Below are 20,322 nucleotides of genomic sequence, written 5' to 3' on the forward strand. Positions count from 1 at the left end.
CACAAAATGGATTTAGTTGCAAGATATCTGACTATAAGGAATATGTAAACAATGGTTTGGCACACTCATGGTTCATATAATTTTAGAGGAACCTATAAATGTGTATTTAAATTTTTGGGTTTTTAACTTAGTCTTTTGTGTAAATATATTTTTGTGTAAATATATTTTTGTGTAAATATATTTTTATGGTTGGTAGTGTAATGATTTCAGTAGACACCATTGATGTAAAAAAAAAAAGCCAGTTTAACTGAAAAGTAAAATAAAATTAATTTATTTGATTTTGTCATAAAAATTATTTGCCCTGCACAGGATATTTAGATATACCTTGTTAGGAATGTCACTTATCTAATGTAACTCTTATCTATAATTTCTTAAGGGATAACAATAGAAATAGTGCAGATAACAGAGTCTTTAAACTAGTTGCCACAATAATCCTAAATATATGTGTAAGAATAATGTTAACTTGGTAAATTTTCTGACATCAGTATACTAATTTAAAAATATCTTAAACATTACTAAAAATTTCATTCATTTAATATGTCTGTATGATGCAGAATTCCTTGTTTTGTGGGCAATCGATTTAAAAAATGAAAATCATTTAATGAAGATAAACTAACATTTCTCCTCCTTTTATTAGAGCCAGAATCACACTTGATATGATTTTTGGTCCTGGACTGTATATTGGATGTTGGATTTATGAGTATCAAGAAGAACATATAGGGTATTTATGGGAGGTGTATGAATAACGAATTTTTTTTTCATGGCAAGTATTAAATGCTTATGTAGCAATTGGCCTTTAAAGGACTCTCTTAATTCTACAGCTTATCTTGTTTGGGAATTGATTTATATATCATGGTAAATGATGAGGTTTTTATTTATTAATGGAAGAAAGCATATTTATGAAAAAATATGCTTTAGAGTTAACATCCTCTTCAACAATAACAGTAAACACCTGAAATACTTGATTGGTGTTGCTTACATCCACCCAACACTGTTCCAAACCTTGAATCCTGTGTTCTTAATAAATAGTTTAAAGGGAAGGAAATACCTAAGAATTCAACATATGCCGAAGATATTGTATACAATGTAATAAAAGAGCATTTAATCTCAACTGCTATATCGGTCTTTAAAATGTTATGTGGGAATGTATGGCCTGTTTTGTGTGTGTTTGCTGTTGAATGGACAAAAGCTTATGGTCAACTGTGGTTAACATTGTAAGGAAACTCCCTTTGAATAAGGTATAGAATTTCCCCATTATTTTTTGAATTGTAACACATTAATCGAAATACATATCCACTGAATTCCATAATCTTTGAAATGTCAATAGATTGTATTAAGGTGTATATTTTCATTATGTGAGACTTCCTTTTCTAAAGATTTGTTTTAAAATATTAAACATTTCAGGTTTCATGAAGAATTTCCATATACTTTAGACACTTTAGAATATTTTACTCTTTAGAAAATACTAAGTATTGGCGTTTATTGTTATCCTTATTATAGGAGTTTAATGACAGGTTTTTTATTTTTTTGGGCAGAATTTTATCTTCAGTGGAATTCATTGGTATAGGAGAAAAAAACAGTGCATTAAGGTAACCTGGTGGGAAGCCTCTGCCTAAATTAGCATTGGTTTTGCTAGCACCCGTTTAATAATAAGTTTTGCATGGTAAACGACTAGAAAAAATAGTTAATGCTTTGTCACATTTACAATTTTATTTGCAGGAAGGATTTTTTCATATTGAAGGTATTTATCTATTTGACCTTATGTGTAGTATTTTTAAAGAGAATGTAGAGTTAGACTGTTCCATGTGAACCCTTAATGTAAAAATATCCCTAAAGATTTTTGTTAGATAATAGCATTTACAGTCTTAATGCTTTTGAGGAGCTTTTGCATGACCTCACTATTGACTTAGAATTGTCACATTTTAGTATCCTGGAACAAGAGTTAGAAGAGCATGGAAGGTTGGTATTTGTGTGCTTTGGAGAGGAATCTGAGATGTTACCCTTTTTTGCCATCAGTTTTCAAATATGCACGAGTGTATCATTAATCATAGGAAATGCAAAAATAAATAATCGAGTCCCATTGGATTTTTTTATATGAATACTTACGTTTTCCCTTTTTTGTGTATACAGTTGAGGTATTTAGGTAACCCCTAACCTTTTGCTTCAACAAAGAAGTACAGTATAAAAATATTACCACAGTTTTCATGTGAGCGGCTCTTGAGAGGAAAAAAAAAGCCCTTTAGATGAATATTTGTTGAAAAAAAAGTTGTGATACAGAATGTCTTAACTCAGCCCCAATACAGTACTTGAGGACCACCAGTGTATAAAATTGAAAGCACATGAGTTTTGAAGCACTAGAAAAGGTTTGTAATTGATTAGCGCTGCTTGAAAGTTTTGAAGTACAGTGAGTTTTGATTTGTGAATGGTTCTATTCAATAAAGATTAATTCTGTGTGTTTGATAAAATCTTAGTGCCTTCAATGAGTTAGCTTTTCCCCCCTCTGCAGTTTATTTAACCATCAAATATTTCAGCGTTCTTTTAACAAACTGGAACATTTCTATCTTACTGAATTTAACTTTAGCGTGACTGATTTAAACAAGTCCAACTATCAGTGATTAGTTCGAAGGGTGTAATTGAATAGATTAATTTTTGTTCTTTTAAAATAACTAAAATATATCATAATGTAATCGTGTGTATTTCATGCCTTCCTTTTGATTTAGAGACTATAAGGAGGTTCATACAAACTAAGAAAATATTTTTCTGCGATTTCTTTTAAATCTTTTACATTTTAGAATATTTTTAAAATGTAAAAGTGGAATCTTTAACAATTTTTCATGTAAAATTAGGGTTATTTTATTATAATTTAAAATAATTTACAATAACGAGTCTTTGGGAATTGCATTGACATTTTTAGCTTTTAATACATGTTGCAGTGATCTTCTGTGTAGGTTCTTGACTTTTTAAATTGTCTTCCTGGATTTTAGAATTTAGCTCTCTTATTTTAGAAGCAAGTTACAACACTTTGTCACTATTAAATCTTGAAACTATAAAATTATTATTGATATGGACCACAACTATTATTTTGGAAATAAGTGTTCACTTATCATGTTCAGTCAGTCGCTGTGGTCATTTACAGAGGTTTTATGTAGAAATTTAATCAGTCAGCTGATACATTTTCATAAATAGGTTCTTAATTGTAAGATACTCCATGAGTCACATCTATCATTTTCAAATCTTTATTTATGATAAATAACAGATTTTGAGTAGTGCAGTGTGAAAATTCTTGTTTAATTCAAGATAAATGGTATGCTGAGAGAACAAGGACACTGAAACACTTCCCCTTTCCCTCCCTCTCCCTCCCTCTCCCTCCCTCTCTCTCCCTCTCTCTCCCTCTCTCTCCCTCTCTCTCCCTCTCTCTCCCTCTCCCTCTCCCTCCCTCTCCCTCTCTCTCCCTCTCTCTCCCTCTCCCTCCCTCTCTCTCTCTCCCTCTCCCCCTCTCCCTCCCTCCCTCTTTCATACACACACACACACACACACACACACACACACACACATTTCACTCATTATATTTGAGGTGAGGTAATTGGTCAGTGTGTGCTTTGTCCCTCACCTAGGAAAAGCCTAAACTTTTTAAAAACTATTTTACAAAATTGGAACACATACTTATGACATTTCATTAGATTGTTTTGATAATCATTATATAAGAATTTGAAGCCTGAAGTGAGGTTTTTGACTTTATTTAGAATGGGGAAATGTTTGCGATGTGATGATAACCTGTACAAAACGTCCACTACCCACCTGTAATTAGTTCAGTGTGGTGGGTTCATCTTAAATTCTCTATCCAGGCTCTAAAGTACTATTTGGGGATGGGAGAGGGTAAATTTCACTTTTCAGAAGAGGAAGAATTAGTTATGATGTCTGAAAATCTATGACATGCCATAGCAGATGATCTTTATCCATTTAGTTCACTATTATGTCTTGTTTAGAAACCTGGTTAAGTTTTGGAAATTTTACTGTAGAAATAGTAAGGATATCACAGAAATATAAGACCCGTCATATGATAGAATAAAGAGCATTTTAACATATTTTTTGTGACAATGTTAATAACTTTACTGCTAGTGCTGAAGTAGTCCTTGAAACTTGTATTGTTTCTGATCTGGTTAGAAAAATGAATCTTTGAAAAAATAGAGTAATATTGTGAAAGAGTAACTTAACTGCTTGAGATGTCTGTTTCAAGTTATCTCTCCATATAACAATAGTTTTAACCATTTTTTTTCTCATTTCTTGGGTGGGAACAGCAAAAGTTCCCGTGTATAAGCTATAATTATAATATGGGTTGTAATGCAGTCTAGTTGTATATATGTTCTGCTTCCTTAACACAGCAATTTTTAGAGTAACGCTTATTATGTACCATTAAATTTTTAAAAAATAATCTGTGATTATTATATTGTGTGTGTTATAACTAAGGGGGTCCACTTACAGATATTGAGGGGGTCACGGCAGCAATTTTACATTTTGTTTTCAGTAAACTACAAAGTACATTTCCTCACCCTTTTAAGAGAAAACTTCTTTTCTCCTTCAGGTTTAATTATTTCTCTTTGACCTAAACTAAGATTGATCCTCTGGTAGCCAGTTAAAATGTGTGAAGTAGGAGGAGTAAAGGAAACTCCAATCGTTAGTTGTAAGTTATAAAGCAAAGTTAATATGGGTATACACAGCAAAAGGATTTATTTTAAAGGATAAAAGATAATTTTATAAACTTGCCTTGTGGTTGGAACATGTTGGACATCATAAAGAAAATCTTGTAAGTGTTTAGATATTTTACTATAATACCATGTCAGCTGATGAATGTTGAAGTAGTTTACTTTTGTGTATCAACACTAACTTGAAATTAAATATTAGGGGACTATATTATGCCTGTTTTCTTTTAAAGTCCAGCATGTTTTAGTAGGTATGGCTCTTTTAAATCATGCAGGGTATCCTACGGAGTTTTATTTTTCATGAGGCTAAATGGTATTCATTTTGGTAGGTCCAAGAATATGATTAAAAGAATCCTAGACGTTTCGATGGCTATGTGTTTATAACAAGTTCTACATATGGATGATAGTGTATAGATGTAAAATTAGAATTATATAGAAAAATACAATTACATGTAAGTTTTCAAAGACTTCTGTGAACTTTTTAATATCCTGGATATCCTGGGCAACTATAAAGATTTTTAAAAATGGCTGTTACATACTTATCATAATTTTATTTCAGTTGTAAATATGCACCAGTTATATAAAGTTGTTTAGAAAGAAACTTATCCAGATATCTTATGGTGCAGTTTAAAATTATAAATAGATTTCTTTTAGTTGAGCTTGTTAAAATGTTAACTGTACTGCAGGTTTATTTCTCTGTTTTACATAGTAGAGCATAATGCGAGATAATTCTGTGGTGTGTTATTTTGTAAAATTGCTTTCTTTTTGAAGTTTGCTCAAATATTGGGAGCTGCCAGAGTGAATACTTCATAATACTTCGATTAATTTAGTGTCTTATTTTATTTCAGTGAGGGTTAATCTGAATATTAAACTTTCCTTTACTAGTTTAATTATCTCATTTCTATAATTTTAGAAAACATTTTGACTAATATGAGATAACTTAATTTTTTCATTTCAAGTCATTACTCTGAGAAGTAAATAAGGTACAGATGCCAAATGCAAATATGTACAGCAATTGCATTTTTCAACTTTTAGTTCGACAAAATAGCATTATTATTATGATCTTTAGTATAATGTTATCCAGAAAAGCTAGCAGTTTATCGAAGAAACATACCTTTATGTTCAACAGGTTCATCTCTTAAGGATTTTAAAATATGGTAACACTTACCCCAAAAGAAGTTTTGCTGACATGGTGTCACTGTGCTGAAGAGGCTGTTTGATGCCATAGTCCCTCCTTTTTTTTTCAGATAGAACTTGTACCCTCTCTTGTAAATTCTGCTTGCAGCCTTAAACTGAAAATACAAACCATACCCAAACCTTGTTTTAGTTTTACAGTATGCCTGGAGTACATAGACTTTATATTTATTTTTTTCTGTCAAGAAATTATGTAGCTGGTAACATGTGAAAAGCAAGGAAACAAAACAAAAAGAGAATGAGCAAATATTTGAAGGACCTACTATTACTGCATAGACTGTGGTTAGAGAGCACTCACTGACTCTGTTGGTCTCGGTGGCTGGTAGTGACCTGCGGAGATTAACCATTTAAAAACCAGAGACTTCTTGCTGTCCTCCTGGAGAAAGTTTGCACCGCACTTGTGGTTCTGTGGTTGTTTGTGAGGCGAATGAAGCATTCACACAATCCAAAAAAGCAAAAGCTTTAAAACTCCTTTTTTTTGCAAGCACTATTACTGGAGAGACAGAATCATGTGGTTTGTGACCTCACAGTACTCAAAGTAAAGTGGGACTGCCTACCACTGTGGCTTTTCCCCTCTTGCTCTTGCGCTCTCTCTCTTTCTCTCTCTCTCTCTCTCTGACAAAAGGCTTGTGGTAAGGCCCTTCCTGGCATCCAGAAGGATATAGCTTTTTAATTTTTGTGACTCATGAGGATTTGGATAGAATACAAATGCTGAAGGAGCCCAAACTCCTGTAAGGTTAAGCATTTGTAGAGCAGAACTCTGCAGTTAAGGGCTTTCCTTTCTGTCCTCCCACTCCCACTTTTTTTTTTTTTGCCTTCTCTTGTTTAGTTCATTATTGTGTCTGTGGAAAAGTGAGCAAAATTGGCTCAAGAGGCTATGTGAAATTCTGAACAACAGTGATGATTTACAATAATTTACATCCTTGGATTGTATCACATTCTGGGGTCTGCTTCATATTTGCTGGGTGATTGGAGTCCTTCTGTTTTTCTTTTTCTTGTCGTCTTAAACTTGTGAATCTGTAACTCATTGTAAAAAGGTTTACCTTTCTTCAGGTCTGGTTGCAAACTGCTTGCTGGGCTTGACTGTGATTGGCTGTCATGAAAGTGTTAGTCTGGGGATTCCTTTACAAATATTAAATCATGTCTGTCTAGTTTATGTGTAATCAATATTAGATGCTGACTCCTACAATAAAGATTAAATGTAATTAGTATCTTTTATATTATGCATACTGTTATCTCATGACCAGTTTGAGGATCTTATAAAAATGAATGTTGAGTTGTAACATAGTTTATTGGATGAACCTTAGTTTTCTTGATGCTTGTAATTTTATTTTTCAAGGAAATGTATTTATTTTGTGTGTCTTTAGTTTATTTGGATATTAACTTGAACAGAACCTTTGATAGCAAATCTTATACGTATATAAAGTAAAATTCTTATATTGTAACTTAGATTGTTCAATACAAGGTTTTATAAGCTCAGAATGGAGTGGGTTAACAGAAGCTGTATTTTTTGTTTATAATGGAGGCTTTGAAATAAATTACAAAATGCTGCGTGTAGCAAGGAATAATGCACACAGACAGAGTATGTTAGTCGTCTCGATTTGCTAATTCTGATTCAGAAGAAAATTGGAAACATCTTTGGGAAACTATCTCCTTTTTTGCCCCTTTGGACATGTATGTATAGAACTCATTTTCTTATTAGGATGATTATATATCATAGGCAGAGAATTTTATATTTATGAATAGAGCTTCCTGTTTTCATCAGTTGGGAGCAAGGAGGTATTTTTCAACAAAAATTACAAAGTCGAACAGACCGATTTTCTAGGCATTTTTTGCCATTTATCCATGCCACTCTGAATTTGCATGTTAGACTTCTTCCTAGTGTGATCGTAACTAGGAGTGGCGTGAAGTAAATGACTGGGAGGGTGGGCGGAGACAGGGAATTACAAAACATTATTTGGGGTATATAATGGGGTAAGGGCTGGGGAAACACTCAAGAGGGTGTTAGAGCCAAAATACCTCTGCATATGGTCTTCCTGGAACAATTCATTATCTATTTTTGGTTTATATTAGATAAAGATAAATGTACAAATATGTTCATGAGTTACCTTACAAAAAGTTGCTTTGCTCAAAATGCACTGGGAGGACATGGGAATGACTTTAATCCTTATTATTCAAATGTCCAGAACTTCTCCGTAACAAACTTTTAGTGATAAAAAACCAGAAATACATTTTAGTGTTTTATTTTAGATATAGATTTATCATGCCTCATTGTGTGTGTAAACAGGTTTTACATTGAAAAGTAAGAGCTTTCATTTAACGTGCAATTATTCATGCAAAAGAAGAAAAGTTGTTCATTTATTCTCTCTTGTAAATAAGGTATACCAATATGATCTACATCTCTAATTAATATCTACAGTAAGTTAAAGGAGGGCTTTGTCTATATAATTTGTGGAATTTCCAAACATGGTTCCGTATGCACATACAATAGCAGCAGAACCAGGCAATGGAAAGAACTTAGGTATCTGCTATAGTATGGTAAGTAAATGCTTTTCTGCTTTTAGAATGAGTTTTTAGTTTCTGTATGAGAATTCTCTGACATCTTGCAACCCCATATTACAACTTTTTGCTAAATATTTTCTCCCTTAAAATTTTTTTATTAAGCGTACTTTGGCCCTCCAAATTGACTTAATGTGTATTTGAATAATTTTTAACGTCTGTGTGTCTCTTAACTGCTTGTTCTCTTCTTGCAGGTAACCCTCCTGCACATAATTTTGGGTCAGGATGATCACTCTTATTGCATAAGAGTTTAATAGATGTTGTTGAATATGGCCTTTCTGTTCTGTTAGGCCCATCAAATTCTGGCAGGAGAAAGATAGTGAAGTCATGTGCTTTAAAGTTTGTATATTCGTTATCCACATATATTTTTGTTTTCTAAATTAGAAATATATCCTCTTTGGAGCAAATATTACTTTGTGATAAAAATTTGAAAACAACAGTGATAACTGGTACACGTTTGATAACTGACAGTTTGTTTTATTAGAAATAGGTTATTACACATGAGGAAGAGAGACTGACTCAGAACAGTCACTGCAAATAAAGCTCTTGATTATGGATTCATAGTATGTTTAAAATCAGAAATGGAAAGCACAGGGTTTTTTTTGTTTTTCAAAGACCCTCAAAACTTCATCCTTTTTGGGGATGTTAGTATTTGCTATGTGGAAATAACTAACAAGTTTAGGTCAGCCGTATAAATTACCTTTAATGCCGCAGAAATGAAATATAGCTTTGAACTTGAAATCAGTTTTAAAAAGTAGTTAGTTATCTTGCTTCTCCATTACTTGATATTTACTAAATTTGTCAACTTTGGTCGAACTTTTTATATTGTATACTGTTATGTGATATAACAGTATAATAGTGTTTTAAATGCTGCATATATCTTCATTGTTACTTTTTGAATTATTTTTTATTTTCTGAACTAATTATCCTATTTTAATACAGTAGTAGTTTTATTTTATCAATATCAATATTGTTCTCATTTCTATGTGTTTTTTGTCTTGTTTTAAACTTCTATTTGCTGCTGTTCTATTTTTCCTTTAATTGAAAACAGTGGGAGCAAATGGTTTGATATAGGAATTTTATAAATTATGGAAATCCTGATTTGGCTGAAAATGTTCTCACTGATTATGAGGTTTTAGCAAGGAACTTTTTCATTTATTGTTTCTACTTGGTGTGTCACAATTTATTTTTTCAACAGTTTCTTTTTGGATTTGATGAATAGCTGTTTAAGCTTACATAGCATTTATTGGTCCTTATATTGATGATTTGAAAATTTTTTATATTAGTAGAATATGTATAGTTTTATTAATGTTTTAAATTGTGATGATTATTAGAGATTAATTCCACTTCCTTATTTTAATGAGGTATATGTCCATGTACACAGCTGCATGCACATGTGTGCGATTGTGTATGTGTGTACAGGGTATTATTTTGTGGTACTTTTTGTAATGAGAGTATTTTTTTTTTTCTTCTCAGTTTGTTTTAATTAAATTATATAAAAACCCAAAGCACCACCATGTCCATGATTGTTTGAACAACTTCGTTTGGTTAGTACTAACAGCTATCTGTCTAAATGTGAGATTACGTGGAAATTGGATTCCGAAAGAGAAAATACTCTCCCTCTCTCTCCTCGTCTCTCTTCCTCCCTCCCTTCCTCCCTCCCTTCCTCCCTTTCTCCTCCAGGCTTTTTTGGTTTCTCTTTCTCTGTTTTGACATTTCTATAGAGTCTCAAAGTAGATTCTTAAGGTTCTAGTAGGGGATATTGACATTAATCCTCATAATGAATACCTGGCAGGTTTGAAGCTCCTAACATTCAAGGCAAGTCATGCCTATATCCTGATATAGTACACCTCATTTGTTAGATGGTCTTGGCATCTGATTACAGAGATTTTCTTTTAACAGTTTTTAATTCCTTCCTCTATGTTTTTACTTTAACACTAACTTCACATGACATTAATACTTTAATTATAAGGATTGCTTTCTTTTTTCCCTTTGACTATTCTTCGAAATGCAGAGTGATCCATACTTGTTTAATATAGCTGTATAAATAATTCATGTTTTTTTTAATTATTAGAACAATTCATCTTCTAATGCTGTCATCTTTCTAAGAAGAAAAAAAAAGGCGAGAACTTGCAGAAAATATGGGAAACATGCTCATATGACAGCTGAGGATGTGGCTAGGCTAAAGCAGGAAACTACTACCCACAATGCAATGTTACATATACTACCACTTAATAAAATTTATATCAAACATGCTACTGACAAAACCAAAGAAAAATAATATCCCAGCTATACTAGTTAACGTACTAAATATATCTAGGGAAAAGTGAAACTAATCTTTTGGAACCTTTGTACTTAGAGTATATAGAAAATGAGACTGTGGGACGTCACAGTATGCTGGAACTCTGTGGTGACCTTGCCTGGGCTGTGGGACTTGGTTGTAGATGAAACTGTCTTGTAATGAGAAGATTTTGGATATTAACTGTCCTGGAAAAGGCACAGAAAGACACCCCCTTTCTTTTTCAATTGATTTGTTGCAGTGTTAAATTGGGTTAGAGGACATTATCATCTAGTAGGAAAAATAAGTTAAATTATAAGATATTCGTCATGATTACTTAAACTTTTTAACCAGCCAGGTATATTTCTTTACATTTTGTTTTATATTGCCAGGTTGGAGGTGGGGCCTGAATCGTCCACTGAGGCATATTTCTTTTCAAAGTAATTGTTTTTCTTGCTCTTTCTTTTTATTTATGTTAATCTACCTGTAGCTTACTTGATCAGTCCATATGCTTTGCTGTAGGTAGGGTTAGTCTAAAGCAAAAATGTAAACTGCTTTTATAATGTGGTTGAAAAAGATATTAAGGTATCTTCTTAAAAAAATCAGGTTTTAATATATTTAGGGTTTCTGTTTATAAATCTTAATCTTCTGTGCTCTTAAGCCTGTCAGACTTCAGCAATTTTGATGAATTTAGTACCCTAGTAATTTAGATGAATTTTGAGGTTTTATAAGGATTTTTAAAAAACATTTTAATAAGGGAACATAATAGAGTTTTTGAGTTGATAAATAATATATAGAAATTTTATCAGCAGAAGAATAGAAAGGACTAGTAAGTTAGTGTTACTTACGAAAGATCCTCTCTTAGTATTCCACTATATAAATTGTTACTGTTTCGGACCTGGCATGGTATATGTCATCTCATCATTTAAACATTAATATATTGTTTATCTGTCTGTATTGCTATTAAGGATGACTTGCTTAATTGTTTGAAGTATTTTCTCCTTTAGAGACTACTTATCAATAACAGCTGTGGCACTGTGGCTTTTCTCCATGGACTCATGGTGGTCTTTGGAACGACGTTCTTCAACTTTGACAGGTGAGACAGAGGCTCTCCAGTGCCACTGCTTTTGGATGAATCTAGCTGTGGTTGGAGAAAGTGCATCTTGCCAAAATGTATGGGTGAGACCACACACAGCCTTTAAAATAGTTATTGTAGGCTTATTTTTAGGGATACATGTCTTGACAGTGCTTTTATTTGCATGCCAGTTTCATTGCTGTGTATAGATTTTTCATTGGTTTCAGTAAAGGCGAGTGCAGATTTAGGGCTCTATTTGTTAAGCTTTGTGTATAACTTACACTGGAAAATACCCTGAGTTCAGACATAATTAACAATATAGAAAATATATTGAAAATGAGTCACTAGAATACTGATCTTTTTGTTGTTATAAATTTGACAGTATTCCCATTGGAAATCTTAATTTCTTAGTTTAGTAGTCAAAAATTGCTTCAATGTGAACATTAAGATTATATTAGGAGAGATTAGGAGAGAATGTTAAAATCTTCATATACTTTAATTACATTAATAGTAAGAAAAAATTTGTGGTTGTTGTACATATTTTTGTAATATTTATATAATAAAGCATTGTTCAAAATGTAAGTTTTGTACTTTAGTAAAAGCTTGAAAGCATTGAAACAAATTGACAAAGAAGTTAATTTCTTGATAGATAGGCGTAATATGAAAGCTATCCAGTCTTTTTATGGGATGATTAAAATTTATTCAACCTAGTGAACCGTAAAATTGGGTATATGTTTAAAAAAGTATGTTTAGTCTTCTAAAACTGATTTTTTCAATGACCAGTCAAGTGCACAACTTTTATAATATGTTGTTTCTTTTTATAAAATGATATATTTGGATAATTATTCATGATTCTTATTAAGGAGTGATAACAATATTAAAGCTTAACTTCTTGAGCCCTGGCAGGTAGTTAAGTCACGAGACTTTTCACTTAATGATCAATGAATGTTGGTTGGGTATAGATTTATAAAAAGTTATAACCAGCTAAGATAAGATTACAGTTTCCTTCTAGATATTCTTATAGGGAAAGCAGAATCTACCGAGATAATTGAAAATTCAATTTCCTCCTCACCGTTATCACAATACCCTTCTATTGCTGAGTGGTTCTGGCAGGAAATACTGGTGAAATTGTGTTTCTATGGCTTTTCCAGAGAACAAGTTTATGAAAAGAAGAGAGAACATGGGAGGCATAAAAAGATTGTTTAAAGAAAAATTAGGCAGTTGCCTCTCAGAAGTTGGTCATATATGTGAACCTTGATTGGATGTTATATTTTAAGAAAAGCTTAATCATTTTTAGGATGTTTGAGTAAACTCGATTATCAACTGGATATCAATACTGTGGAATAAGTTAAGTGTGATAATGCTATTGCATGTTTATAGGAAAATATCTGTATTAAAAGAGGTGCATGATGAATTATTTTCATGAAGTCAGTACTATACTTAAGCAAATACATATATAAAACAAATGTGGCAAAATATTAACAATTGGTGAATCAAAGTGAAGGGTATACAGGCATTCATTTTACTGTTTTTCATCTTTAACAGTGAATTCTGAAAGGTGAAGCACTTTGTAGGAAAAGTGTACAGGGATTTGATTTCAAATTGAAATCAAATAGATAGTTGGGGGAAATTCCTCTATTTGTATAAATAATCAGTTAAAAAAAAATAAGTGAATATGAATAGCTTGGGCTGTACATAGCAATTTTAGATTATAGTTTTATTTTTTACATTTAAATTCTATTCACAGTACAACATAGCTAATTTTCACAAATTTATACATGGCAAATATAAATTGGAAATGGTAAAATATTTTTGAAAATACCAACTTTTAAAATTTTGTGTTTGTATTGTAGTAACTCTAGTCTAGACCAATAAGCTAGAGATTTTTAGAGGATCAAAACAAGCATCTGTTACTACTGTGTCATTTGTTTTTCTTATTTGGATGCTTCTAAAATATATAAAAACACCTTAAGTTCATTCACATTAAATAAATACTACTGAATTGTGCTACTTCTACTAAATCGTTTATACTATTAAATTGTACTCTTTCAAGAAGTATTCTAATAAGCAGAAGCCTGTATCTCTGTATACAAATTATTAATTCTGAATTGTGTTGTACTAGTTGATACCCTACCAGGGGTCCATACATTTTTCCTACAGAAGGCCAGATAGTAAATATTTTTAGCTTTGTGGACCATGAGGTCCCTGTCCACTACTCAGCTCTGCAGTTGTAGTCTGAAAGCAGACAATAAGTGAATGGACACGGCTGTGTTCCAGTAAAACTTTTACATAAAGAGGCAGCTGGCCTGCCATAGTTTTCCCACTCCTGCCACCTATACTTTATACATAGAAATTTTTGGTCCAGCAGATATCCTTTTTTATAGAATGGGCAAGAATAGTTTGAGATAATGATCAATTTTTTAATTTACATATCATAATGGAATTCTTTCTTAATGTGTTTACAGAACTTGAGGGTCTTTTTTCTTATGTGAAAGATTACTGTGGTACTTTCAACTGTCAGTTGAATTGAGTAGTATAATTTCATCTTGATCATGTAATTATTATATATTGTAAATAGTTTTATAAGCCACCCTAAAATCTTTTTAAGGATAAGGTTGGAATACAAATAAATAATCTTGATTATAGTCTATTCCAAAATTATCATAAATCTCAATATTTATCTAGTTGTTCATTATTATTAATAAGAAAGATGCTAAGGGGTTTAATGCTCAAGCATAAAATATTTAACAGAAATCATATTAGTGATTGTGATGGACTATTTTCCCTCTTTTTCATTTATATTTGAGTTTGTCTGAGTAGAAAAAGAAATTAATTATTTTTGGTATTAATTTCCAGAACATTCATTACACCCACCATTGGACATAATATCAAAGTAAATTAGTTTCCTGAGGATTCAACTACATTAGGTAGACAATGACTATTATTTATTGGATGATGATGATGATTATTACAACAACTGAGCAGGAAAAATAACCAATTTTTTTTATTGGTAAAGAGCAAAGGAACCCATATTCTGATCTGAATTTGAGACTTTTAGTGTATTAATACGTAAGGTTTTAAATATATGAGCTCTATATAAATGAGATGGCTTTAAGCAAAAGTTTACAATTCATATTATTGAACACCTTATTTTACCCATGATCATTTTAATCAGTTCCAGTTATACACGTAGCTAAGGACCAGACAGTGGAAAAATTATTATATAAATCTTGTACAGTTTCGTCACAAAGGAGCAATCCTCCTTCCTTCTTTCTCCCTTGCAAATTCCCGTCATTGCCTGTGTACCCTCATTTGTGATAAAGTTCTAACAGATTGTTTTTACACCTCTCCCCTTTCCCCATTATTTAGTTATAAAACAGACACATAAATCATTGTGAGGAATAAGAAGAATAGCTTGTTTGGGAAGGAAACACACAAAAATACTAATATACGGAAACTCAAAAAGCATCATCCAGGGTCATTTAATGTAAGTTCAGCCTGCCCTATCTACTTTAATAGATTTTTAAAGGTATCATTGCGTTGTAACTATTTAATAAACTAGTTGACAGGAGGAACATTTTATTAAGCATACTTTGTTTAAACAGATAAAAAGATGAGAACAGATTAGTGGTTACCAGAGGAGAAGGAGGTGGGGGGAGGGTGAAAGGGATAAAGGGGCACATATATGGTGACGGATAAAAACTAGATTACTGGTGGTGAACACAATGCAGTCTATACAGAAACTAAAATAATAATGTACACCTGAAATTTACACAATATTATAAGCCAATATGACCTCAGTAAAAAAGAGGAAATATTTAATATTTGTATGGGGAAGATTTTCATCCAAAATTAGTAAATTAGAAAGAGTTTTGGCATTTAAAGTTATAATGTTCATTTAATAGGAAAATGAACCTTTGAGGAATAAAACCTGGCCTAAAAATTAATGGTTAAATTAAATTTACTTATTATATTTTGCTGTCTCTTTGTACTATTTTAAATCTCTAGATTCTTGTCCTTTTTAGCTATCAGTCCATTTTTTAAAAAATTAAAAATCCTGAAGATTTCATATTTCTGAAAGAATTCATGGTTTATTTAATGTAATTGATATTGATGGCAACATTGCTATGTAGTTATTTACTGAATGAAGTTTTTATAAAGTTTAGTACTGAAAATGTCAAAAAGGACTTTTTAAAAAATTAATAGACTATTTTTTTAGAGCAGTTTTAATTTTACAGAAAAATCGAGCAGAAAGTACAGAGAGTTCCCATATACCTACCTCCTCAGCCCTCAGTTTCACCTGTTATTATCATCTTTCGTTGGTGCCCTACATTTGTTACAATTGATGACTCAATATTGATACATTATTGTTAACTAAAGTCAGTAGTTTACATTAGGGATCACTCTTTATGTTGTGCAGTTCTGTAGGTTTTATCAAATGCATGATGTTATGTATTGACTATTAAAGTATCATACAGAATAGTTTTTTCTAAAAATCCCCATTAAATTTTGGCTAAATACATGTAACATAAAATTTAGTATGTTAACCATTTTAGCAACTGGTCTTTTTGCTCTCTGTATAGTATAGTCATGCGTTGCTTAATGATGGGGATACATTCTGAGAAATGTCTCCTTAGGCGATTTAGTCATTGTGTGAACATCATAGAGTGTACTTACACAAATCTAGATGGTATAGCCTACCATACACCTAAGCTAATAGTACTAACCTTATGAGACCATAGTCTTGTGTGTGGTCCATTTTTGACTAAACCGTTGTTATGAGGCTCATGACTTGTCTGTTTCAGAATATCATATAGTTGGAATCATACAAACTGTATCCTTTTCAGACTGGATTCTTTCACTTAGCAGTATTCACTTAAGGTTCCTCCATTCTTTTTTGTGGTTTAATAGCTAATTTCTTTTTACTGCTGAATAATATTTCATTATATGAATGTACCACAGTTTCTTTATCCATTCGCCTTTTGAAGGACATCTTGGTTGCTTTCAGTCTCTGGCAATTATGAATAAAGCTGCTATAAATATGAGTGCAGGTTTTTATGTGGACATAAGTTTTCAACTCATTTGAGTAAATACGTAGGAGCACAATTGCTAGATTGTTTGGTAAGACTAAGTTTCACTTTGTAAGAAACTGCCAAACTGTTGTCCAAAGTGGCCGTATCATTTTGCCTTCACACCGGTACTGAATGAGAGCTCCTGTTGCTCCACATTCTTGTCAGCATTTGCTATTCTCAGTGTTTTAGATTTTAGCCATTCTAATAGCTGTGTAGTTGTACCTTGTTTTAATTTGCAGTTCCTCAATGACAAATGATGTTGAGCATCATTTCATATGTGTCTGTTCAGATCTTTTGCCCTATTTTTAATTAAATTTTTTATTTTTGTTCAGTTTTAAGAGTTCTTTGTACGTACCACATTTTGTTTATACATTCATTTGTTGATGGACGCTTGGGTTGTTTTCACCTTTTGGCTTTTGTGAATAATGCTGCAGTTGAACATTGGTGTACCAGTATCTGTTTGAGTCCCTGTTTTCAATTCTTTTGAGTATATACCTAGGAGTGGAATTGCTGGGTCATATGATAATTCTCTTGAGTTTTCTAAGTAGCCGCCAAACCAGATATATGTTTTGCAAATATTTGCTCCCAATCTGTGGCTTATCTTTTTATTCTCTTAACAGTATCTTTCACATAGCATAAGTTTTCCATTTTAATGAAGTCCAGATTATCAGTTTTTCTCTAATCATCCAAGGTCATCTAAATTTTCTCCTATGTTCTCTTCTAGAAATTTCATAGTTTTGAATTTTACATTTAGGTCTATGATTCATTTTAAGTTTATTTTTATGAAAGATGTAAGGTCAGTGTCTAGATTCATTTCTTTAATATTTGGAAGTTCAGTTATTCCAGCACCATTTGTTGAAAAGACTGTTCGTTGGATTGTCTTGCTCCTTTGACGAAGATAAGTTGGCTATATGTGTGAGTCTGTTTCTGGGCCCTCTATTCTGTTCCATTGATGTAGATGTCTGTTCTTTTGCCCATGCCACACTCTTGATTATCGTAGCTTTATTATGTTGTAATAATATAATATATCAGTTTGTTGATATTGACAAAGTAACATGCTGGGATTTTCATTAGGATTGTGTTGAATCTACAGATCCAGTTGGAAAAAACTGGCGTCTTAACAATATTGTCTTTCTGTCAGTAAACACAGACTATCTTTCCATTTATCTGGATCTTCTTTGGTCTCTTTCATCAGAGTTTTGTAATTTATCTCATATAGATCCGCTACATATTTTGTTAGATTAATACTTAAGTGTTTATTTTTTTGTGCCAATGTAAATGGTATTTTTTTTTTAAATTTCAAATTCCAGTTATTGATTGCTGGTATATAGGAAAATAATTGACCTTTGTATATTAACCTTGTATCCTACAGCCGTGTTATTAACTGCTGTTTATTTCCAGGAGTTTTTTGTTGATTCTTTTTGATTTTCTACATAGACAATCATGTCATCTGTGAACAAAGACAGTATTATTTCTTCTTTTCCAGTCTTTGTACCTTTTATTTTCTTTCCTTGGCTTATTACATTGGCCAGAACTTCCAGTATGATGTTGAATAGGAGTGGTGAAAGCGAATATCCTTGCCTCGTTACTGATTTTAGGGAGGAAAGCATCTAGTTTCTCACCATTAAGTATGACGTGAGCCGTAGGTTTTTTTTGCAGATGTTCTTTCTCAAGTTGAGGAAGTTCCCTTCTATTTCTAGTTTGCTGAGAATTTTTATCCTGAATGGGTGTTGGATTTTGTCAGATGCTTTTTCTTAATCTATTGATAGGGGCATATAGTCTTTCTTCTTTAGTCTGTTGATGTGATGAATTATATCAGTTGATTTTCAAATGTTGAACCAGCCTTGCGTACCTGGAATAAATCCCAGTTGGTTGTGGTATATAATTCTTTTTAGACATTGTTAGATTTGATTTGCTAATATTTTGTGGAGAATTTTTTGCATCTATATTCCTGGAAGATACTGTTTTGTATTTTTCCTTACTTATAATGTCTTTGTCTGCTTTTGGTATTAGGGTAATGTTGGCCTCATAGAATGAGTTAGGAAGTGTTCTCTCTGGATTATGGAGAATTGTAGGGAATTTCTTCATTAAATCTCTGTTAGAATTTACCAGTGAAACCATCATGGCCTGGTGCTTTCTCTTGGAAAATTATTAATTATTGATTCTATTTTTAAAATATATATAGCCCTATTCAGATTATCTGTTTCTCCTTGTGTGAGTTTTAGTAGTTCCTGTCTTTCAAGGAATTGGTCCGTTTTTATCTAAGCTATCAAATTTGTGGGCATAGAGTTATTCATTGTATTCCTTTATTATCCTTTTAAATGTCTATGGGATAAGTAGTGATGTCCTCTTTCTCATTTCTCATTTTAGTAATTTGTGTCTTTTTTTCCCCTTAACCTGGCTAGAGGTTTGTAAATTTTTTTTTTTCAAAGAACCAGTTTTTGGTTTCATCAGTTTTTTTTCTCTTGACTTCCTGTTTTCAATTTCTTTGATTTCTGCCCTAAATTTTATTATTTCTTCTGCCTACTTTGGGTTTAATTTGTCCTTTTTCTGTTTTCCTAAGGTGGAAGCTTAGATTATTAATTTTAGATCTTCATTTTTTTTCTAATATATGCATGTAATGCTATAAATTTCTCTCTAAGTGCTTCTTTTTCTGCACCCACAAATTTTGATGGGTTGTATTTTCCTTTATATTTAATTTAAAATATTGTTAAGTTTCTCTTGTGAATTTTCTTTGACTCATGTGTTTACTGGTATAATTGGATTAATATCTACCGTATTTGTGACTGTTGTCTATCATTGCCCTTGTTCTTTTTTTTTGTTTTCCTCTCTTTTTATGCCTCTCTTGGTGTTAATTAAGCATTTTATATGATTTCATTTTCTTTCCTCTCTTACCGGATCAATTATACATTTTTCTTTCTTTTTTTAAAAAGTATTTTTAGTGGTGTTCTATAGTTCAGAATATATAGTTAAAACTAAGCCAAGTCCACTTTGAAATAACACTATATAGCTGCATGGGTATTACCACGTACCCTATAAAAGAATACCTCCTTCCTTTGTAGCGTTGCTGTCATTCATTTCACTTATTTATAAGCTTTAATCACTGAATACATCATTGCTGTTATTATTTTGAACAAACTGTTATCTGTTAGATCAGTTAAGAATAAATTAAATAAAAAAATTATTTTACCTTTATTTCTTGTTTAATGCTGTTCCTTTCTTTATATAAGTCTGTGTTTCTGACTTATTTTCCTCTCTTTGAAGAATTTCTTTTAACATTTCTTGCAAGGCAGGTTTACTGGTTATGAATTCCCTCAAGTTTTTTTTGTGTGAGAAAGTCTATTTCTCCTTCACTTTTGAAGAATAATTTTGCTGGACACAGAATTCTATGTTGGTGTTTTTTCTTTCAATACTTTAAATATTTCATTCATCTCTCTTCTTGCT

General features: G+C 31.9%; 1 protein-coding gene across 8 annotated transcripts in view; it reads left to right on the forward strand.

Moving 5' to 3' along the window:
- The window catches only part of SUPT3H (SPT3 homolog, SAGA and STAGA complex component), a 534,834-nt gene that overhangs the window by 47,012 nt on the left and 467,500 nt on the right, over positions 1–20,322 (forward strand). The window contains exon 2 of one of the 8 annotated variants that reach the window (XM_058554234.1): positions 11,739–11,827. The exons of the other annotated variants lie outside the window; for them this stretch is intronic. Coding sequence (XP_058410217.1) covers positions 11,790–11,827 — 38 coding nt within the window. The 5' untranslated portion in view covers positions 11,739–11,789. The remainder of the gene's footprint in view (positions 1–11,738; positions 11,828–20,322) is intronic. 8 annotated transcript variants of the gene reach the window in all.

Source organism: Diceros bicornis, chromosome 14, assembly GCF_020826845.1.
Source record: "Diceros bicornis minor isolate mBicDic1 chromosome 14, mDicBic1.mat.cur, whole genome shotgun sequence".
Classification (NCBI taxonomy): domain Eukaryota; kingdom Metazoa; phylum Chordata; class Mammalia; order Perissodactyla; family Rhinocerotidae; genus Diceros; species Diceros bicornis.